Source organism: Anopheles merus, chromosome 3L (assembly GCF_017562075.2).
Source record: "Anopheles merus strain MAF chromosome 3L, AmerM5.1, whole genome shotgun sequence".
Classification (NCBI taxonomy): domain Eukaryota; kingdom Metazoa; phylum Arthropoda; class Insecta; order Diptera; family Culicidae; genus Anopheles; species Anopheles merus.
In genome coordinates, this window is record NC_054085.1 from 3539254 (window position 1) to 3563787 (window position 24534).

The 24534-nt window shown below is 44.7% G+C and overlaps 1 protein-coding gene across 1 annotated transcript; it reads left to right on the forward strand.

The window, feature by feature from the left end:
* The first annotated feature begins 1220 nt into the window (after positions 1-1220).
* Positions 1221-24429, forward strand: LOC121598770. The gene is made up of 7 exons (XM_041926044.1): positions 1221-1318; positions 13756-14827; positions 14927-15193; positions 22437-22954; positions 23035-23102; positions 23258-24048; positions 24148-24429. The coding sequence occupies exons 1-7, from the start codon at positions 1221-1223 to the stop codon at positions 24427-24429; spliced, it is 3096 nt and encodes a 1031-aa protein (XP_041781978.1).
* The last annotated feature ends 105 nt before the right edge of the window (positions 24430-24534 follow it).

Genomic DNA, 24534 nt, shown 5'->3' on the forward strand with positions numbered 1-24534 from the left:
TGAGGCAGGCCAAGACCGCAAAGCGGTTGTAGTGCCGGACAAGTAAGTAAGTATGTATATTACATATATTACACTTTTATACACTACATACTATATATTAGATATTATACTTATATATATTACACAATATTGGCACGCGTGAAAGAAAGGAGGAGGAAGGCATACGTCTCATTTTGTTCTATTGTTAAAAAAAAGTGAGTCTATAGTTTTTTTTTTAAGAAATGAGGTGATTGTTTTTCTTCATATATACGCATTCATTTTTCATAGTATTAAAATTTAGGATCGTTGTGCTTAAAAGTGTATCGAGTTTTCGAATAGTGAATTATTTTTTTATTACGCTAGATTTTTTATATAATTTTTCATTGTCATTCTCATACGTATTATTGAAATCAATTATTATTTTATTGTTATTATTATTTTATGCGCATTCCAATTAATATATTTCCTCATCGTTGCGAAGTGAACATAGTTAGTTAGAACAGTGAAACTTTTACTGAAGTGTAAACCACATCGTGATGTCGCTTAAGGCTGGGGAGGAAGAGCGCGTTGCAGAGCGCGTTGAAAAACCGTTGACACCATCGAGCCAACAACTTGCCGTAAAACGCGTTTCCTCAAAACTACCAAATTTTTGGGAGGAATTGCCAGAGGTTTGGTTTGCTCAAGCCGAAGCGGAATTCAAGATATCGCATATCACGCGAGAGCTTACTCAATATTCCTATTTAGTAGCTGCACTCTCAAAGGAAGTATTGGCAAAAGTTGAGGATATTGTTAAAAATCCAGACCAAGAGAAACCGTATTCGCCCCTTAAAGAAACCATTTTAAGACGGTTGACTTGTAGCGAAGAAGCACGGTTGTCAAAATTTACTATACCATGTTGAGATGGGGGATAAATATTCGTCTGAATTTTATCGTCACATGCTACAAATTGCTGGTGACTCTACTGACCTTTCACTCACACTAACACAAAAACTATGGAAATCAAGGCTTCCAAAGTCAATTGAAGTTGTATTAGTGGCAGTGGACAGCAAAGACTACGCGGAACTAATGAGAATAGCAGACAGCTTGTGGGAGTGTACGCAATCTAGCGCAATATCAGAAGTAAACAGCGGATTAAACAGTTCACGCGGGTCGGTTACCACAGAACTTCGTCGCGAAATTAGTGAAATTTGTGGATTAATTAAAAATTTGGCAAAAGATTCACACCAACCGCAACAATCACGATGGCGAAACCGAAGTGCTTCGAGAAACAGGAACAATCCCCGTCAAAAGACTCCATCGCGCCAAAGGAAACCATTTTGTTGGTACCATTATCGCTTTGGTAATGAAGCAAACAAATGTGTTGAACCATGCAATTTTTCTTCATCGCAGGGGGCTTCCACAAATGATAAAAAAAACTAAGAGGCTCACGGGAAGTGGCGGACATCCCACGAGCAGTCAACAGCTCCTTTCCTCGATTATTTGTGAAGGATGAAAAAACTTCACTTACATTTTTAGTGGACACAGGAGCAGACGTATCCGTCATTCCTCTTAGTTTGGTTGGAAAACCTCACAAACCTACGGATTTATTACTTCAGGCAGCCAATGGTAACTCTATAGAACGACGAAGTTAATCCAAGTATGTTTAGGTTTTAAGAGAATTTTTATTCGTTTTTATTATAGCCTCAGTGAACCGCCCCATAATAAGCGCAGATTTTTTATTTAAAACAGGAATTTTGGTCAATATGAAGGGACGCAAGCTAATCGATCCACTTACTCGTTTCACAACCAAAGGAGCTCTTGGAGAGTTCAGAAAAACTTTACATCAGCTCCCCACATTAGTGGAACCTTCGGATTATAGGAAGCCTGTAAGACATAATGTTCTTCATTATATAGGAACAAAAAGTCCATTACCTTTTGCTAAACCTCGTCGCCTAGATCAAAAAAAGCTTAAAATTGCTCAGGCAGAATTTCAGCAAATGGTTGGTATAGGTATTTGCCGGCCGTCATCATCACCATCGTCATCGCCTTAGCACATGGTACCAAAGGAAGATTGGAACTTTTATGCATAAATTATTAATTGGAGATTTTGATGCACCTGACATTTTAAATTTTATTTGCTTTTCTACTCCCTCTAGAGGTCTTAGAAGTAGAGAGCTTTTAGATCGACTGGTTTTGGTGCCAATGATCCACTGCTCAAAATGATTGATGTGTATAATAGGTTAGGGTTATCAGCAGATTTCAATCAATCCGTTAGTCAGCTGCGTCAGCATATTCAAGTTAGTTCTAGGACCATACTTTAAACTTGTACTCTGTAAGCATTAAGTTATTTAGGCATACTGCCCGATTACTTTGATTCAAATAAATAAAAAGATCAGGACTGGAGGCCATGTGGCGACTATCGTCGTCTTAAAGCGGTCACGAAACCTGGCCGATATCCCGTTCCTCACGTACAGGATTTTACCATGAATCTCAATGGTTGCACGATATTTTCAAAAATCGACATTGTGCGAGCCTACCATATGATTCTGATAGCCGAGGAAGACATACATAAAACCGTCATCACAACACCTTTCGGTTTGTATGAATTTCTTCGAATGCCATTTGGTATGAGAAATGCTAGCAAAACATTTCAAAGATTTATGAACAGTCTGTTTAACGATTTTGATTTTGTTTTTGTTTATATCGACGATATACTAATCGCTAGTCCGTCGAAGGAAACGCATATGAAACATTTAAAACAGGGTTTCAATCGTTTCGCTGAATTTTGATACCAAAAAAACCATCCAAATGCGAGTCAGAGTATATTCTATAGATTTCCTAAGTCATACCATTTCATCAGAAGGGACTAAACCCTGCAAAACAAAGATTGATGCAATACTAACATCTCCACCCCAACGTCAGTTAAAAAAGTACAACGTTTTTTGGGAATGTCTAATTATTATCATTGGTTTTTGGGAAGGTTTCTGGTAGGTCGCAACATTACACAATTGGCTATTTGCATCTTTAATACAAAAAAAAACCAATAAACCAATTTATTGGATTGAGGAATCCAACAAAAAATCTAAGTCAACCATTGCCCTCATCACCCACGGGCTAGAAATGGTGCATGGAGTAATTGTTTTCCTGCAACGCGCGTTTCTAGTTTGCTCTTACGCGATTTTCGATTTTTATAAATATAGCGAGACTAGTTAATGCCCGGTAACATCTACCGGATGTCCTCAAATTTCGAATTGTTTTCAAACTCTACACGTTCAGTGGCAGCAATGATACCTCAAACACCTATATTGTTCTACTCGTTACACCACAAATGTGTTAACCCTGACTTCCTGGTTAGTTCTTGCTGTACATGCAGATCCGTTAAATATCGATGAATACTGAGCTATACTGATTTGAAAATTAGTCTAATGTCTTAAATAATCATTGTTGAGACTTTATTGACAGGATTCTTTCTTTCACCCGAAATATGTAATCCATGCGGTTTTTAGCATCGTGGTTAAAGTCCATCACTCGTCCGGGTTAGTACCGAACTTGACCCACAGGGGGCCCTGTGGTGCAACATTTCATCTGAGATTGCTCGATTATTTTTCAAGCAGCTGAGTGACTGTCAGATCGTTGCTGCCACAAATTGTAAATAAGTGCCCCCTGCGCAAATTCGAGCAGTTTTCTGCGTAGTTTTTTGCGTCGTTTTGCGTCAAAAAATACGCAAAAAAATACGCTAGACTTCAGCCGAAACTACGCTGGCCAGCGTATTTATTGCAGTTTTTAGGTGCGGAACGAGCGCCATCTGTTGAAGAAATGATTGAACTATTTCAGACGGCGGAGCAAAAAAAACGGTCAAAAAATTCAAAAATATTGGCGCCCGTTCTCCTCTTCTTCCTCTCGCTCCCGCTTCCCTTCCTGCCTTGCCTTACTTGCGCTTCAGCCCGTGCCTTTCGCCGTCAGCTGATTGTGTGTATGCGTTGGTATATATGTACTTTGCGGTTGTGTATTGTAATTGGTGGGTATTGGCATTTATTTATTGTGTGTGACCTGCACGATGCGGGAGAAGCTGGTTCATTTTGGGATTTAAAGTGTTTAGGTGTATTGATGGTTTATTTTATTTCGTGCCGCTGCTGATGAGGCCATTTAATGCCCGTGCCAATTGAGGGTGAAGAAGCCAAACAAGCGTACGAGAACGTCTAACACTTATCTATTTTTTTTAAATTTGAACATGTGTGTGTGTGCGTGCGGGAACCCCAAAACTGTTTGATTCTGATGCGTGCATTGTCACCGGCTGCGTCTACACACTCCATGCATTCTCAGAAAACGCACTGTACGCCGCCCGATCGATTACCGCTACCTAGGAGACAATACAACCATTTAATTGGCACCACCATCTTTGCGATCGGTTCTGCTGTTGGGGGTATTAAAAAGACAAACGATCGAAGCAAACATGCGTGTGATATGTTGCACATTTCTTTCCAATTCCGCTAGCGGCCGCAGTGGAAACAACATTTTGAATTGAATTCATACAAAAGAGGATTCTGGTTTGGTTTATTACGGTGCGCGTATGATACTGCACCTGTCCGTCCAGAATCTGGCCGCTTGTTGGCTTGGAGTCGATATCATGACGCCGAGCGACCGGCACTACCTTGGAAATGGGTTCGGCTAGGTAGGTTAATGTTTTCATCGATTGCATTCCGTGCATTTGTCGCGTCACAGCGGTAGCACGGCAGCAACAAAGATAAGCCAATCTCTTCTCCGGATGTGGGCTGTTATGCTATGTTATTCCTCTTCTTATTATTATTATTGTCATTACGGCCTACGCGATCATGCCGGCCTTTTCAGGACTTGAGTAGCACGTAGGCGGATAGTCACCCCTTGCTACGGCGGACGGTTCATAAGCGGTTAGAACCCACGATGAGCATGCTGTTAAGATGTGCGGAATGATGGCGGTGCCGCGGGGCCGCTCCTATCCAGCGGGCAACTTGCATACTGCCAAACTGTATCCTGCCCGATGCATACGCTGCAGGCAGGGGGAAGGATGCAGCTCAAAAAAACAATAAAAAAAACACCGTCATGAACACCTTCCTTTCTTGGACCGATGGATCACAACATTCCGGAAGAATACACATTTGGCGACAGTGTTGCACACACACGCACACTCACACCCTTGCGCAGACGGCTCAGCCTATCTATGTAATCTACGACATACGAAAGGAAAAGCATAGTGTCACATAAAGTAATGCTTTATGCAATTAGGTTTAAGCTTTCCTATGCACGGCCATGGCCACCTGTGTTGCGTGCGCTACTTCGAAATAGGGTTCTGGGCGTTGCACAGCAAACCCTCCAGCGTGAGCTAGCGATTCGTTAGTTATTTTAACATTGCAGCGATTGAACTCATTGCGCTTTTTTGGTTTGATTTGTGAAAAATTAATGCCGCAATGTTTGTTAACGGTTTTTTTTAAGCGCCACAACAGCACGCGAGCATTGACCACACGCGTGAAAGAGATAGCGCTATGGAGGGAAAAAGCACGGACGACGGCTGACAGCGATTGGCCGTCTGACGCACCAACACTTCCAAAGTTTCGACAGCGCGCTCAGGCGAGGGGTAGGAAGCGGAGCCAGGGACGGGTAGCTCGAAACGCTGCTCGACAAATTTGCCGTAGGAGGGAAAAAGAAGGCATGAGAAAATGAGCGAAAGGGCATGATTTCTTCCGTCGCTTTGCACAGGGGGTGTTTAATTCACACATGGTTGTTTGTTATCTTCATACTTCTGCTCCTCTTGGTAAGAAATAGGTAGGCTACCCTGGTACTGGTTTCGCGCTTGGGCTGTCCGTTTGTTGGCGTTCACAGCGACCTGAATCAATGTGCTCAATCAACTGTGGGCTGCCCCAAGTAGCCAACGACGTCAATGCGGCCCTAAGTCCATGGCTGTAACGTACCAGTGTGTGAAACATGATGCTTAAACACTGTACCTTGAACCCGTTGATGCATCGTGCTTCTTCTTGCGTTTGATTTGTACTATACAATTTGTACTACAATGTTTCAGTTCGTTTTAAATGTTATAAACAAGCCGTGTGCTCTCTCTCTGAATGTCTCATTAATGGGGCCCTTCACTATTCTAGTCCGTTTTTTGTATGGAGTTTGATAGTTGGAGGCTGAAATCATGTAAACACTGCATACAAAACCACACACAAAACTAACCTGCAATTTTCAGTCTAAATTATTCTAGCCTCAAAGCTAGAATTAGATTCGAGAACCTGCTCGAAAAATGGCAAAACAAGGTGGCGTTTACATGTACATGTATCTGGTGATGGAATATAGAATCAAAGTGTTTGTAGTCCAGGTGGTCTCATAGCATGTTTTTTATAACCAAATTTGAATATCACTTTTTGACAGAACGAGTGAAAACTTTTGTTCAAACAAGCTCGAATGAAATGCTCGTCGTGCTTCACTAATATTCATCTCGTTGCGCAAATGACGTTATGTGAAACGCTGTGCGATGCTGTGTTGCTGCGTCGTTTATCGATAGTGATTTCGGGACATAATGTTTCCTTGCGCTACGTTGTTCAACGGAATGTTTTTTTTTTTTTGTATCGTTAGGTAATTGTCGTTCGTTATATCCCTGCAATGTTATCGATGGTAGCGGAGCCGTCGAGGACCGTTTTGCGGGAGGTCAGTTTTAGGGGTATATTTCCAAGCTTATGAAATGGAAGTCGTAGACGAGTTTTACAGCAAGCGTAACGTTTTATCCTAACAGCCCGAACGAATCTGATCTGCCTTGATCGGATATGGTTTTATTTAAACCAAAAAAAAAAGTTGTGGATTCCGTACATTTGGTTTTGGTTTGTGTTTTTGTTCTGCTTAAAGCTAACTGTTTAGCTTCTGCTTGGTGTTGGACAAACCTAGGGTTTTGATACTGTAGGTCGTTCTATTTTCCGCGGTGTATTTCTGTGTGTTTTGGTTTACAATGTGAGCGGAATAGTGTGAGGTGTTTTTGTGTGGAGTGTCACAAAACTGTCTCTTTTTGGTGTAGTGGGTTTGTAGCATATCTGCTATACAGAACTTATTATAATACACACTATAGCTATAGATATACAGCTATAGACACATTGGAAAGCCAAATCACACCATCGCAACACATTGATTATAACACACTCAGCAAATCAGATCATACCATACACACCCGGAAGAGCTCAGGCCACACCGTTTATATAAAAACAATTGTTATAGACTTAACAGAACCAACCGAAACGTACAACATAAGCAGGAACAGTTTATGCATTATAACCCAAATCAGGAACAGTATAAGCATTAAACCCAAAACAGGAACATAGTGACAAGAACCATCGTTCTTATCAACAAAAGACAAACGTAACTAGCTGAGTGAAAACAATAACTTTTCAACATACAACCCGGAACAAAATAAGAGAAACCCTAAACTTCTTTTGAGTATAAATAAAACCATCTCCAATCATGGCAGGTCAGATTCGTTCGGACTGTCAGGATAGGACTATGCCCATCCTACATCTATCGAGTTCTCATTTAAAGAGTTTAGATATGCCCCCCTGCCCAAGGTAAGGCCTCTAAACTCCAACGTTTCCAGTAAGGGAAACCTCCAAAAGGTTTCTATGATCACCTGGACGATCAAGTGTCGAAAGTCCGCTTCGAAACAGTATCCACCTCAGTTCTGCTTATTTCGGCAAACGATAACCTACCTCAAACAATGTTTGAAGGCCACCCTGGCCAACGCGAGTTGAAAGTTACTACATGGCAACCGTCTCGAAATCGAACATACGTTGACTATCTCAAAACATACCACATGGCGACCGTAACAGACATCAAACATACCACAGGTTCTAACGTATATGGTATATGGTGTTCCTGACTTTGGCTGACGGTGTGGCTATCTTTGCTTACGCTGGCTATTGGTGATAAGTCGCTATGCATAGTGAGTTCACTTACTTTTCCATAAGTGTGCTTTTTTTTAATTCTTTGAGTTCTTTATTGAAAGATCATAACAATCTACTACCAGAACCCACTCCTGCCAGCGGGGGGTTACCACAAACGGAGAAACTCGTGGACGAAGGCGTGTCCACTGAGAATCTGGGAGAGGTAGAAATCCAACTCCCCATGCTTTCGTCCCGTCCACAGGCGCACGTCTGGCACTTGTTAAGCCCAACGTATGTAGCGGCTGGAGTTGTTGGCCGTCACGTCATCCCACTGCTGCAACGATGTTCCATTTTCCTCTCGGCGAATCGCCTCTGCTATCCGGGCTGGACCGCTGTCGATGGTAGCAGCGGGAGTCTATTCGTCTATTCCAATATTCGTCTGCACCACTGCAGGTCCGTAGCTTCCGCCCAGCCGGGTGCGCCGTAACGAATAATGGACGCGGCCACTGCGGCGAGCACCTTCCGCTTGGTCACTTGGGGGCCGCTGTGGTTGTGCATAACGCCGCGCAACGCTCGCACCACACGGAGGGCATTGTCCGCGACCATCTCAACGTGTGGGCGCCACGATAGGTGGTCGTGCAGCATGACCCCCTATGGTTTCTGGGTGATAGGCAGTGGCAAAAGTCTGCTTGATCCCCAGCAACTCCGCTACCTTTTTTAATACCTCGTTATTGTATTCAAGGCCTTGATCCGATTTCATCTCAAGAAACCTCCCGTATTTTAATATGCAGTTCTCAACCATGGCCCTAGCTATCGTGTTCGCTTCTTTGTTTTCTGTTGGAATAAGAACAATGTATTTCGAGAGTTCACATGGCATCATAACAATGTATCTATGATTTTTATTGGTTTTCGGCAAGGGACCCACAGTCTACTTCGAAAGGCTTTAAAGGTGTAGTCGTAACATCACATTTTTCTTTTGCATGTCTTACGATTTTGTTTACTTTACATACTTGGCAGCTTCTAACGTAATTTTTAATTTCTTCCTTCATATTCTTCCATTTATATTTTTCTCTAATTTTGAGGTATAATCGATACTGTCCGACATGTCCTCCCGAAGGTGACATGTGATAGTTTTCTAAAATATTTTCTTTTACCTCCTTTCTTGAAATCCATCTTGGTGGAATAAAAGTAATGATCTCTAAACCGGAAATGGCCTTATCTGCGATTTCCTTTATGGTGTGAAAAGAGTATTGCCTGAATAGAGAATCTTCTAATGAAATTGCAACTTTGTCACGATTGTATTCTTTTGCTATTTGGTGTACTTTTAGAAGAGCAGACTCTAGCGCCTGACTTCCATCTTCATTACAATTAATTGTTGTATTTCCTAACTCCTTGTTGTAATTATTATTAAAAACTGTCATTTTGATTTTGCCATATTCTGTTTTTGATAGGATTTTCAAAAGTTTGTTTACTTCTTTTGGGTTTTCTGTTTGCCAAAGTGTAGGTTTAGTTATGGAATCTTTTTCACCTTCGTTTAATTCTGGAGGAATTTTGAAATTGTTCAGTCTTGTCATTGCTCTCCTTTTTACTGCTAGTAGTGATTTATCATTTGTTTCGTTTGCATTATTCTTTTGAATATGCTTCAATTTGTCTGAATTAATGACAATTCTCGATAGTGCGTCGGCTCCTGTGTTCGTTTTTCCTTGCACAAATTCCACTTCAAAATCAAATTCCTCCAGGTCTAACCTCATGCGTGTTAATTTTGAAGTAGGATTTTTCATGTTGAATAGATATACCAATGGTCTGTGGTCGGTTCGTACTTTGAACTTTTTCCCAAAAATATATGGTTTGAAATAATTTACTGCCCAATGTATTGCTGTTAGCTTTTTTTCCATAGTCGGTTTAGATTTCTCTCCTTTAGTAAAACTTTTACTCGCGTATGCAATAGGTAGGTCATTACCATCTGTTATCATCGATAAGATAGCGCCACATGCTACATCGGACGCATCAGTAGTAATGATAAACTCTTTCTCAAAGTTTGGATACTGTAATATAGTAGGTGATACAAGACTTCTTCTAAGAGTGTCGAAAGCTTGCTGACATTCATTAGACCACGTGAATGTAGCTCCTTTCTTTAGTAAATTATTTAGCGGTCTTACCAATTCAGCCAAATTTTTAACGAACTTGCGATAGTTATTACAAAACGCTACAAACCCTCTAACTTCATCCACATTTATTGGTACCGGGTATTTTTTTATCGTTTCGAACTTGGACTCATCGGGATATATGCCTTTATCTGTTATTTTGTGACCTAAATAGGTTACACTGTTTTGGAAAAAAATACATTTCTCTGGATTTAGCTTCAAGTTGTAATTTCTTAGCCTGTTAAACACTTTTATTAAGTTTTCTAGATGATGTTGCATTGTGCAACCCGTTATAATAATATCATCTATGTAAACAAAAGCACTCTCCGGAGTAAGTCCCGCCATTGCTATCGTTATCATCCGTTGAAAGCTATTAGGGTTTATATTCAGCCCAAAAGGGAGTCTTGTAAATTGATAATGGCCTGAAGAAGTTGAGAAAGCAGTATATTTTCTAGAGTTCTTGTGTAAGGGTATCTGGTGAAACCCGGACATAAGGTCCAAGGAAGTAAAATATTTTGCTCTTCCTAATTGGTCTAATATATCATCGATTCTAGGTAGCGGAAACTTATCAGGCATTATTGTTTTGTTCAACTGCCTGTAGCCTACTAGCAAACTCCATTTTTTTTCGTTATCTCCCGATTTTTTTGGTACCAATAAAATTGGTGAATTATATGGAGAAACCGAATTCTCTATGATATCATTCTTAAGCATATTATCAACCTGATTTTTTATCTCGTCACTTTGAGAATATATTTGCTTGTAATTTGGAATGTAACATGGTACGTTATCTTTCAATTGTATCGATTGTTCGTAAAAATTATTAATTGGGATTTGATCATTATCGGTGCAGAAAATATGATGGTACTCGGATAATATTTTTTCTAAATGAGGGATTTTATATGTAGGGACATTCTGACTATCGATTTTGCTCAATAATGTTTTTATTTTAGATTCATTTGTTTTAGAGCTTTTAAATTTTAAAATTTTCTGAATATAATTTTTGAGAGGGTCAATCTGTGGTTTAAATGAATCCTTTCTAATATATACATTACTTTCAGTGGTGTTTACAAATTTTACATATTGGTTTTGTTTTGATACCACCGAGTTAACACAAAATACTCCTGGTAATATTTCGCTCGCAAGGACAATAGAGTCTTCAACGAGGTCGGGCAAATTTATCTTTCGAATAACCTCACTGCGTAGAGGCAATATGAAACTATCATTAATACTATCTTCAATGGGGTGGCTGATTGTAACAACATTACAATTGAAATTTAAAAGCCAGTGCTCATAATCTATAACACATCTATGTTTAGTGAAAAAATCTCTTCCCAAAATACCATCCGCTTTGATAGCTATTTCTGCAGGAATGATATGAAAAGTGTGGTTAATAGAAGCATTTCCGAATGTTATATTAGTGATAGTAGTTGCTAATGTTGATACCGATTCGGTTGTTATGCCCGTTAAGTTTATTCTATTTTGCGCGTAGACTTGCTGTGTTGGTTTTATTTTATCAACTTTGAACAATGACACGTCTGCTCCCGAGTCGATAATTAATATGCTTATTTCACCCATTGCCATTTCTACTTTAATTTTGATAAAGTTGTTAGCATTTAAGTTTATCGCTAATGTTGACCATCGTTTGTAGGATGAATGATTTCTTCTAACGCTTGTGGCACCCATAAAAAATGTTCCTCTTCTGCAGCTTGTGTATTGTAGACTCTACGAGTATTTGCATTTGGAAATTGTTTTCTGAAAGAGTTATTAGAATATCTTTGGTTTTGGAATCTGTTGCTAGTTACCTGAATGTTACCAAGGGGAGCTCTATTGGAAAACCATCTATTTCATTTCATTTCATTTCATTTCATTTATTTAATACAATATCTGCCATCAAGGCTAAATATAATGGACTTAAAACTAATTAAATACTAACAAAAAAACAAAATGATTCATGAAAAACTAAGCCTAACTAACCTAGTCTTGACCTAGCAAAAAAGAAAAGAAAAAAACAAGGGTAGAGCGTAGAGACTATCATAAACTTAACAAAAAAAAGAGAGTAATAGAAAACTAAGGAGAATAATTAAAGGGAATTAGAAGAAAAAATACGGTTACGGAACATCTATTATTTGTGTTTGGCTGGAATCTATTGTATGTGTTCGGTGGGTATTTATTACGAACGAATTTTCTATTGTCATAGTAGTTTCTGTTGAAGGCTAATATTTGTGAACCGTTGTTATTCCTTTCGTTTTCTAATACTTTCTCTGATGCATCTGAAACAGATGCGAATTGACCTGCTTTAAGAACAATTTTTGTTTCCTGATTATGAACTTTTTCAATCAGAGCATTAATCCCATGCTTTAATGACATGTCATTTGCAACTTTTTCCGGAATGTGCAGCTGCAAAAAAAAGTTTTTTTTTTATTTTGTGCTGAGTAATTCAACCTCGTCATAAAGAGCTTTAGTATCAGTCTGGCGAATAGATTTCAATTGGCTTATTATTTTATCTGGAGTAAGTAAATTTTGCTGGCATTATTTTATTTTTCTTGGCCAGTATTTTTCTTGGCATCTGGACCGTATATCATTTATTAACGAGTCAAAATCGTCAATATTAGGCGGCAGTCCTAAACGCGCATTTCCTATTAATTTTGTTTTTAGGAATTATACCAACATTTGTGGATTTTTCGGTCATAACTCCTTTAGTAAATTTGAAGTGTCCACAAAATTTTCCAAACGATCTGTATCACCATCGTATATTTGTACCAAAGCGGTGGCTGTTTTGATATCGAAAGTTTCCATTTTGTTTTGATTCCAACGGTTGAACACGATAGCTGGTTTTGCTAAGGTTTTTAACTTAACTTGAATTTTGTTTGTTTGATGAAATTGTATGCGCGATTAGATATTGGCGTAAGTGTCACTCGCTTCCTTCAAAATTCGTTTTTGCTCTGAAACGGATTCAGTTTCCTGAATTGAATCTAGGTAATACTTGATCTTATCAAAACAAAATTTAGCGGAAACACTGTAATGATCAAGCAAACATCTGCGAAACTTTCTATCACCCGATATTTTTTTTTTTCAATATTTTTAAGTCTTATAATATTTTGATTTTGATATTTTTTGATTTTTGATTTTGATATTTAAACGCACACCACAGATGAAAAGTGGCTGCACTTGTTTGTGCGTGTTCGGTATGCTTATGAAGACCCTGAAAATGTGTTGTGCTTGCTGTTCGATTGTGTTGCGATCTTTTGCACCAGCAATCTAGGCATGGAATGCCTGAGCATGAATCCAAAACGAGAAAATGAATGTTTGTCTCGTGTACGGTAGTCCCAATTTGGGATAAGTACAATCGAGAAAACTAAAATAACAAACCCCACATGAATGTCAAGAGCTACTCGATCATAACAAATATACCGTCAAAAGCGTTGGAACCTCTCTCTTTGCGTTTGAGCAATCTCTGCGTCAATTGTGCAAATTTTAAACAATACCTTCGAAACAGCATGTATGCATCATTGGTTTTTATTTTTCCTAAACCCTACTACCATACACTAACAAAGTAACAGCGGCGTATCGTTTGAAAAATATTAATTAATTAACCATATAATAAATAAGGTAGGCATCCGAAGAGGCCGCCCCACACGGCCATGAAGTCAATGTTTGAGATGCTGGCATGCCATGCGAAAGGAATCACTTCGAGTATGAGCCTGGCATATTTTTATTTTCCACTAACAAAACACTAACATGAAATAAAAACAAAATAGGACATGCAACCGGGTGTTTCAGGAGTGCCTGGACATGTCCTGCTTTCCGCAGCCGTGGAAAAAGCAGCGACTGGTGCTTCTGCCAAAGCCAGGCAAGTCATCGGGCGAGCAGTCGTCCTTTCGCCCGATTTGCCTGATAGACAACACAGGCCAGGCTTTGGAGCGGCTGCTGTTGAACCGGCTCAACGAGCACATCGAGGATCCAGAGAGTCCGCCAATGTCCGAGCAGCATTTCGGATTCCGGCGAGGGCGATCAACTCTGCAGGCCATACAGCAGGTCGTAGATGCGGGACGAGAGGCAAAGTCCTTCGGCAGGACGAACAACCGTGAGTGGCGCTGCTTCATGGTTGTGGCTTTGGACGTCCGCAACGCGTTCAACACGGCTAGCTGGCAGAGTATCGCCGAGGCGCTCCAGGCGAAGGGGATCCCAGCGCAGTTGCGCCGTATACTGCAGGACTACTTCGCCGACAGGGAGCTCGTGTACGACACGGCGGACGGGCCGGTTACGCGCCGAGTATCGGCAGGTGTTCCACAGGGATCCATATTGGGCCCCGCATTGTGGAACATTATGTACGACGGCGTGCTAGCCGTAGAGCTCCCTGAGGGCGTCTCCATCGTGGGATTCGCCGATGATCTTGCGATCCTGGCAGCGGGGACAACTCCAGAACACGCCGCGGCGATTGCGGAGGAAGCGGTGGCAGCGGTCAACAGCTGGATGGTGCGGCATAAACTCTCCTTGGCGCCGGAGAAGACGGAGCTGTTGATGATCTCCAGCAAGCGCAGCGGATATCGGAACATCCCGGTTAATATCTGCGGAGTGGAAGTGCGCTCGAAGCGGTCGATCCGTTACTTGGGGGTCATGCTACACGTTAGTTTTAGCCGGAGAACTGCCCTACCACCTCCTGGTGAAGGAAGACGCCCGCTGCTACAATCGACTGCAGTTAAGCCCGGACAGCAGTCGAGAGGCGATTCGCCAGGAGGAAAAGGATTCCCGCCGTGTTGGCACGCCGTGTTGGCACGCGCAGCGGCCAATGAAGCAGCAGAGCCGACAGAGGAGGTCGAGGAGGAGGAGGTCAGCCCTCCAGAGCCACCAATCCCCCCGCGCAGTCGGGGATTGCCTCCCTCCCCACGAACATCGGAGATGCGGCGACTTCGGCGCAACTACATGCAGTTGCAGTACCGGAGAAGGCGTCGGGCCGGAGAGCTCGGAGACGTTCCGCAGGGTCGCCAGAGGCGTGGGCGAATACCACCATCCGCAGCGGAGCTGGAGCGAAGACGGCTCAACAGGCGACAGAGGGAGAGACAACGGCGGCTGGAGCAACGGCAAGCGGAGGTCGAGGCTCAGCCTCCCCCGTGGGACGAGATGCCGAGCTCTCAGCTGGCCGAAAGGAGATTTGGCCTCACGGAGGACGAGCGAGCGGCCGTCACATCAGCGAATGTACCAGCGCACTGATGCTGCACGATGCTGCTAGGAACTTGAATACGATTACGGATAACGGGACATAGTGAACGTACTCACGCGGGAAAAAAACTATCTTTATAAAAAGAAAAGTTAGTTGAAGTAAAAAACAGAATTCAGAATAAAACAGAATCTAATAAAGAGAAAGGCCCAGACGGGCGGAATTCCCGGCGGGGGGGAGACCGGTAGTGGTATCCCCCCGCCGGTAGGAGCGGGGTTCTTTCGGGAAGTATTAAATTCCAAATAAAGAACTCTATATGAATTAAAAAAACAGGACATGCAACGATAATGTTTAACACATCAACTAACTTAGCTGACTTAACTAATAATAACAACAATTTCATTACGCATACGCTTTTGTTCACACACACATTTTATTAATATATTTGCAGGGAGCATATTCGCCTGATCGATATAATGCAGGATTTAGAGGATCCACAGGATGCTGTGGAGTGGTTACTGCGGAGGCAGTTGCTAAAACCGAGCTAGGAATGTCGACGATGCGGTGACCCGATGAATCTCCGGACGAATCTTCGGGTAGTGGTATGTATTGACGGACGTAGATAGGTATGTGGGAAGCGGCTCTGTCAAAACGCTTCGTTAAGTGTGCAAAATGGCTCACTTTTCGCTGGGTCGAAACTTTCACTACAAAAACTAATGCTAGTAAGGTATTTTGGAGCATGGAGATAGGCGTCGAAAGAGACGCAATCGAAGCGAATGTAAACCGTAAAACCGTGATGTCGTTTAACCGTAAAATCCGCTCCGAGTTAATGTATCTCGATCAGTACACCGGATCGATGGTTGATGGTCCCGGTAAAACTGTCGAGATAGACGAAACAAAGCTGGTCAAGAGGAAATATAATAGCGGCAGAATTAATCCCTCCAATGAAGAATGGTTGGTAGGAGGTATTTGCTGCGAGACGAAAGATATATTCCTCTGTCGCGTAGCCAAGAGGATCGCACCAATATTGGGCAACCTTATACAGACCAACGTTGCTGCGGGGACCAGGATTTTAACCGACTGTTGGCGCGATAACAGTCAACTGGACCAAGTGGGATATTCGCATACCACCGTAAACCAAACTACGCATTTTATTAATTCAGATGATGACACTGTCCACACGCAAACGGTGGAAAATTTTGTAGGGGTGGCTTAAGCACTTCCTTAAGAAAAATGGTACCAATAGGTCTACCCGCTTAAGTTTTTACCTGGCGGAGTATGCTTTTTGCCGGAAGCATAAGGACAACGTATTTGCTGCACTCTGTGCAGCACTTACTTTTGCTTGAAGCGCTGTTGCTTGCCTTTTCACTAGTTTTGCCTTCGTCCTTTTCCCCTTGATGAAACTCTTGCTCCCGTTGCCCAGGTGCATTTGAATCAGTAGACTACTTTGATTTCCTTTAAGCAACCGTGAGCAGTACCGCACATACCATCTGCAGCAGGCTATAGCCTTAATGCGCTGACGGCAACGCGAGCAAAGTGGTCACTCATTTTCATGTAACATGGCAACGGTTGAGAGGATCTAGTAGGGTGCATCCGTCAATAAATACAGTGGCAGGAGAAGCGGACTTATACTCGGTATTTGGTGCAAAGTCGTAAGGCTCATACGCCAGACGTCTCTAAACACGACGTCACAGTGCGGCGCCAAGACGATATCTGCTGATTCGTCTATACCATTTTTCTGCACAAAAAAATGGTGAAGGCTCCGAGAGGTTTCAGTCGGAAGGCATCCGACAGTACCCGGGGAGTGGTCCCTATTGTGCTGCCGTCCAACTAGAAGCGGGTCTCTGGCTGAGGTATGTTGGCTGATGATGACTGTTATGTCTCGGTGATCCTTAAGGACAATCTTGCTTGCGAACATTTTTGGGTGCTACTCTCGAGCACCCTTTGCTCTGTAATGGGATGGGATCCGAAGCCCCTTTGAGGGATAATACAGGCTCTCCCATCCAACTCCTATTCCGACACGTCCTCGTCGTGCAGAGTGGTAACATGTGTCACCACATATCCAAGCTTGGGTACACGGGCTTGACCCAACCCCTTGGGCGGATGGTGGCATATGGCGAACCAGGAAGGGGGTGGGTATCCCGGGAAATAGGTTGCCTGAACGTCGGGGGGGCAACCCGACGCTAAACAAAACGGTCACGTGGGCGCGGGGCCAGTCACCCAGTCCCATGAAGCAACCGACTACAGAAAGCCAAAGAAATTTTCGAAACGGATTCAACGATATCGACCCTACGCAATGCCCCTGGACTACTCTAAAAATGGGCTCATGGAACGTACGCACTCTAAGCGAAGCCGGAGCCTTGAAAAAACTTAATGACGCCCTAGCCACACTGAGCATGGACCTCGTAGCTCTACAAGAGATTCGGTGGCTAGGGAACGGTGTGCAGAACAGGCGTGGTAAGCAGTGCTACGACATTTACTACAGCTGCCACGACCGCCACCGCGTGCTCGGAACGGGTTTCACCGTAGGTCCCCGGTTGAAACCCGCAATCATGGATTTCAAGGCTATAAACGATAGGCTATGCACCCTGCGCATGCGAGGCAAATTCTTTAATATAAGCCTCATAAACGTTCACGCCCCTACCGAAGATAAAGAGGAAGAGGAGAAGGACCTTTTTTACGGCCGCCTCGCTAGAATCGTAGATGCGTGCCCCAGGCATGACCTCATAATCATCCTGGGGGACTTCAACGCAAAAGTCGGTAGGGAGCCAATGTACCGCCAATACACTGGCTGTTACAGTCTGCATGAGCACAGTAACGATAATGGTAGTAGATTGGTCCAGTTCGCCGCAGCGAACAATCTGGTTGTAGGAAGTACCAAATTTGCGCGGAGGGACATCCACAAAATGACGTGGGCACACCCGGATGGCGAATCCTTCAACCAGATCGACCACGTGTTCATAAGCCGTCGACGACAGTCGAGCCTGCTAAACGTCAGAACTTATCGAGGAGCCAATATCGATTCCGATCACTACTTGGTTGGCTTAGTGATACGTTGTAGAATCGCCCGCCCCCGCGCCAATGGGGGTGGAGAAAACACGCAGCCTCGGCTCAACACGGACTCTCTAAGGGACATTACTGTCCAACAGGAATTCAAAACCGCTTTAGAAGAGTCTCTACTACCAGAAAACAGATACGAAACTACGAGCGAGAGGTGGAACGCTCTAAAAACAAAAATAATAAACTGTGCAAGAAATATACTCCCACCACGTCGTGGCAACACCAAATCTGGCTGGTTCGACCATGAATGCAGACAAGTGACCGAACGTAAGAATACTGCATACCGAGCAATGCAGCAACGGCATAGAACGCGGGCATGCGCAGAGGAATATTCACGGCTCAGACGCGAAGAGAAAAGAGTTCACCGCTCCAAGAAGCATGCTTTGGAAGAGCAAAACATGCGGGAACTCGAGCAAACCAGAGAGGCGTACGGACCGACATGAAAGTTTTACCAAGCGATAGCAGGTCACCGAAACAACGTTGTACCTAAGGTAACCTGCTGTCGCAACAAGGATGGAGATCTGGTCAGTAACCAGCCAGAGGTCCTCTCGCGGTGGGCTCAGTACATTGATGAATTACTCAACGACCAGTTTAACGAACAACTAGAAGCGCCACTAGCAGATAGTGTCATGCTACTGCCACCTAGCATAGAAGAAACACAAAAAGCTATACGTCGGCTGAAAAATAACAAGGCACCCGGAACCGACGGTATTGCAGCTGAACTGGTCAAGAATGGAGGAGCAAGACTAGAAAACGAGATTCGTCAAATCGTTACTGAGGTGTGGGATAGCGAATCGATGCCTTGTGATTGGAATCTCGGCATCATCTACCCCATAGACAAGAAGGGAGACAGGTTGGACTGCAACAACTACAGGGGTATTACGGTGTTGAATACCGCCTATAAAATATTCTCCCTGATCCTTCAGGATCGCCTTGTCCCGCACGTCGAAGAGATAATAGGAAACTATCAAAGAGGATTCCGAAACGGAAAATCAACCACTGATCAGATCTTCACCATGCGGCAGATCTTGGAGAAGATGGCTGAATACAAAAACGACACATACCATCTCTTCATAGACTTCAAAGCCGCATACGATAGCATAGCCAGGGTAAAACTGTACGACGCTATGAGCTCATTTGGAATCCCGGCCAAACTGATAAGGCTAGTTAGAATGACTATGACCAACGTCACATGCCAGGTGAGGGTGGATGGAAAACTCTCAGGACCTTTTGCTACCACCAAGGGTCTGCGCCAGGGGGACGGGCTTGCTTGTCTCTTATTCAACCTGGCGCTAGAGAGGGCCATCCGTGACTCGAGGGTGGAGACTACGGGAACCATCTTCTATAAGTCAACCCAGATCCTGGCATACGCTGATGATATAGACATCATTGGTCTGTGGCTCTCCTGTGTAGCAGAAGCCTACCAAGGGATCGAGCAGGCGGCAGAGAACCTCGGATTGCAGATAAACGAGGCAAAGACCAAACTGATGGTGGCAACATCAGCGGGCCGGCCAACAAATAATCAGAATCTACGTAGGCGTGACGTGCAGATAGGTGAACGCACTTTTGAAGTCGTCCCACAATTCACCTATCTTGGGTCAAAGGTCAGCAACGACAACAGCATGGAAGCTGAGTTGCGCGCAAGGATGCTGGCTGCCAACCAGTCATTCTACAACCTGAAAAATCAGTTCACCTCAAAGAACCTGTCGCGACGGACGAAGCTGGGACTATATAGTACCTATATAGTACCAGTACTCACATACGCCTCATGGAGACATGGACACTGTCCAAATCTGACGAAACCCTCTTAGCCGCGTTCGAGAGGAAGATGCTCAGAAGGATACTTGGCCCCGTATATGTGGAAGGACAATGGAGGAGCCGCTATAATGACGAGCTATACGAGATGTACGGCGACCTCACTGTCGTACAGCGTATAAAGCTCGCCAGGCTCCGGTGGGCTGGCCATGTTATACGCATGGAAACGGACGACCCAGCCCGTAAAGTCTTTTTAGTCCGTCCACAAGGACATAGGAGGCGTGGTAGGCCCAAATTGAGGTGGCAAGATGGCGTGGAGGCGTCCGCCATTAAGGCCGGGATAACGGACTGGCAGACGAAGGCGCGAGACCGTGAGCGGTTTCGGACACTCCTGAGGCAGGCCAAGACCGCAAAGCGGTTGTAGTGCCGGATAAGTAAGTAAGTAAGTACTCTCGAGCATCTTTTGTACATTTCGCTGATGAAGCAATTGAGGCACACTTATGGAAAAGTAGGTGAACTCACAATGCATAGCAACTTATCACCAATAGCCAGCATAACCAAAGATGGCCACACCGCCAGCTAAAGGCAGGAACACCATATACGTTAGAACCGACAACACCAAAAAGAGACAGTTTTGGGACACTCCACACAAAAACACCTCACACTATACCACACACATTGTAAACCAAGACACATAGAAACACACCGCCGAAAATAGAACGACCTACAGTATAAAAACCCGAGTTTAGTCCAACACCAAGCAGAAGCTAAACAGTTAGCTTTAAGCAGAACAAAAACACAAACCAAAACCAAATGTACGGAATCCACAACTTTTTTTTTTGGTTTAAATAAAACCATATCCGATCAAGGCAGATCAGATTCGTTCGGGCTGTTAGGATAAAACGTTACGCTTGCTGTAAAACTCGTCTACGACTTCCATTTCATAAGCTTGGAAATATACCCCTAAAACTGACCTCCCGCAAAACGGTCCTCGACGGCTCCGCTACCATCGATAACATTACAGGGATATAACGAACGACAATTACTTAACGATACAAAACAACAACATTCCGTTGAACAACGTAGCGCAAGGAAACAATATGTCCCGAAATCACTATCGATAAACGACGCAGCAACACAGTATCGCACAGCGTTTCACATAACGTCATTTGCGCAACGAGATGAATATTAGTGAAGCACGACGAGCATTTCATCTGGCAAGTGTGTGTCCTGTTAAAGACATCCTTCACTGCTGCCGCGAGTATGCTGCTTCTAATCGCCGCCAATAACGGTGCTTCAAGACGCGACACTCACTGTCCAACCTATGAACCACGCAAAGTAAGTGCATCGTCTCGGTGATGATCGTTGCTGGCTCGTATCTCGTCCACTGCCGGTTATCTGTCCGTTAAAAGGCACCATCGTTTCACCACAGTAGCACCATTCAGCAGCTATTACCGATTACCGTTAACGACATAATAACGCACTTTCGATGAATAGAAACTTGTCAAACAAAATACCAAGGATTCAATATAAAAATGAAACATGACCCGTTATTAATGAGACATTCAGAGAGAGAGAGCACACGGCTTGTTTATAACATTTAAAACGAATTGAAACATTGTAATACAAATTGTATAGTACAAATCAAACGCAAGAAGAAGCACGATGCATCAACGGGTTCAAGGTACAGGGTTTAAGCATCATGTTTCACACACTCGTACGTACTCGTACGGACGAATGCGCCAAATTATTTTCCGATGCTATAAAATGCCAAAATTACAGAAAAGCACACCACAGATGAAAAGTGGATGCACTTGTTGGTGCGTGTTCGGTATGCTTATGAAGAGCGTGAAAATGCGATCTATTGCACCAGCAATCAAGGCATGGAATACCTGAGCATGAATCGAAAACGAGAAAATGAATGTTTGTCTCGCGCACGATAGCCCCAATGTAGGGAATTAGTACAATCGAGCAAACTAAAATAACAAAAACACACCGATCTCATGTGCGTGTGTGTGCACATAACCCCACATGAATGTCAAGAGCTAATCGATCATCACAAATATACCGCCAAAAGCGTTTTATCCCCGCTCTATACGTTTGAAAAATCTCTGCGACAATTGTGCAAATTTTTAACATTACCTTGGAAACAGCATGTATGCATCATTGGTTTTTATTTTTCCCAATCCTACTACCATACGCTAACAAAGTAACAGCGGCGTATCGTTTGAAAAATATTAATTAATTAACCATCTAAAAAATAAGGTAAGCATCCGAAGAGGCCGCCCCACACGGCCATGAAGTCAATGTTTGAGATGCTGGCATGCCATGCGAAAGGAATCACTTCGAGTATGAGCCTGGCATATTTTTATTTTCCACTAACAAAACACTAACATGAAATAAAAACAAAATAGGACATGCAACCGGGTGTTTCAGGAGTGCCTGGACATGTCCTGCTTTCCGCAGCCGTGGAAAAAGCAGCGACTGGTGCTTCTGCCAAAGCCAGGCAAGTCATCGGGCGAGCAGTCGTCCTTTCGCCCGATTTGCCTGATAGACAACACAGGCCAGGCTTTGGAGCGGCTGCTGTTGAACCGGCTCAACGAGCACATCGAGGATCCAGAGAGTCCGCCAATGTCCGAGCAGCATTTCGGATTCCGGCGAGGGCGATCAACTCTGCAGGCCATACAGCAGGTCGTAGATGCGGGACGAGAGGCAAAGTCCTTCGGCAGGACGAACAACCGTGAGTGGCGCTGCTTCATGGTTGTGGCTTTGGACGTCCGCAACGCGTTCAACACGGCTAGCTGGCAGAGTATCGCCGAGGCGCTCCAGGCGAAGGGGATCCCAGCGCAGTTGCGCCGTATACTGCAGGACTACTTCGCCGACAGGGAGCTCGTGTACGACACGGCGGACGGGCCGGTTACGCGCCGAGTATCGGCAGGTGTTCCACAGGGATCCATATTGGGCCCCGCATTGTGGAACATTATGTACGACGGCGTGCTAGCCGTAGAGCTCCCTGAGGGCGCCTCCATCGTGGGATTCGCCGATGATCTTGCGATCCTGGCAGCGGGGACAACTCCAGAACACGCCGCGGCGATTGCGGAGGAAGCGGTGGCAGCGGTCAACAGCTGGATGGTGCGGCATAAACTCTCCTTGGCGCCGGAGAAGACGGAGCTGTTGATGATCTCCAGCAAGCGCAGCGGATATCGGAACATCCCGGTTAATATCTGCGGAGTGGAAGTGCGCTCGAAGCGGTCGATCCATTACTTGGGGGTCATGCTACACGTTAGTTTTAGCCGGAGAACTGCCCTACCACCTCCTGGTGAAGGAAGACGCCCGCTGCTACAATCGACTGCAGTTAAGCCCGGACAGCAGTCGAGAGGCGATTCGCCAGGAGGAAAAGGAGACATCGCTGCAGCTGTGGCAGCAGCAGTGGGACGACGTGGCGGCGAACAACAACAGCCGCTATCTACGTTGGGCCCACCGACAAGTGCCAGACGTGCGCCTGTGGACGGGACGGAAGCACGGAGAGGTAGATTTCTACCTCTCGCAGGTACTTAAAATACTTAGTGGACACGCCTTCGTCCACGAGTTCCTGCACGTGTTCGGGTTCGCTCCATCCCCGGATTGTCCCAGGTGCGCAGGGTCGGTCGAGACGGTGGCCCACGTAATGTTCGAGTGTCCACGTTTCGCGGATGTTCGGGCGGAGTATCTTCAAGGCGTCGACGAACACAACCTCGGCAGCCGCCTGTTGGAGAGTGCGGAGTGGTGGGACCGCATCCAGCAAGCGGCTCGGCGGATCTTCTCCGTTCTGCAGGAGGACTGGCGGGAGGAGCAGCAAAACTTGGCAGCCGCTGAGGCTGCTCAGCCAGACCCTGCATTAAGCCCGCCCGAGGATATAGTGGAGGCAGAACGGAGACGGCTGATGCGACGCCTAGAGGTGCGCAACCGCAGCGCCCGGCGGAGGCGGCAACAACAACGGCAGCAGCGACTCGGCGACTTCGAGCTGGCACCAGCCGTGTTGGCACGCGCAGCGGCCAATGAAGCAGCAGAGCCGACAGGGGAGGTCGAGGAGGAGGAGGTCAGCCCTCCAGAGCCACCAATCCCCCCGCGCAGCCAGGGATTGCCTCCCTCCCCACGAACATCGGAGATGCGGCGACTTCGGCGCAACTACATGCAGTTGCAGTACCGGAGAAGGCGTCGGGCCGGAGAGCTCGGAGACGTTCCGCAGGGTCGCCAGAGGCGTGGGCGAATACCACCATCCGCAGCGGAGCTGGAGCGAAGACGGCTCAACAGGCGACAGAGGGAGAGACAACGGCGGCTGGAGCAACGGCAAGCGGAGGTCGAGGCTCAGCCTCCCCCGTGGGACGAGATGCCGAGCTCTCAGCTGGCCGAAAGGAGATCTGGCCTCACGGAGGACGAGCGAGCGGCCGTCACATCAGCGAATGTACCAGCGCACTGATGCTGCACGATGCTGCTAGGAACTTGAATACGATTACGGATAACGGGACATAGTGAACGTACTCACGCGGGAAAAAAACTATCTTTATAAAAAGAAAAGTTAGTT

Excerpts from the sequence above, each read along its gene's own strand:
- LOC121598770 (XM_041926044.1), top strand. The coding sequence starts at position 1,221 with ATGGCGAAACCGAAGTGCTTCGAGAAACAGGAACAATCCCCGTCAAAA. Across the intron at positions 15,194-22,436 it reads CGGCCGTCACATCAGCGAAT|CCGTGGAAAAAGCAGCGACT; the intron begins GTACCAGCGCAC and ends TGCTTTCCGCAG. Across the intron at positions 22,955-23,034 it reads CCCGCATTGTGGAACATTAT|CGGGGACAACTCCAGAACAC; the intron begins GTACGACGGCGT and ends CGATCCTGGCAG.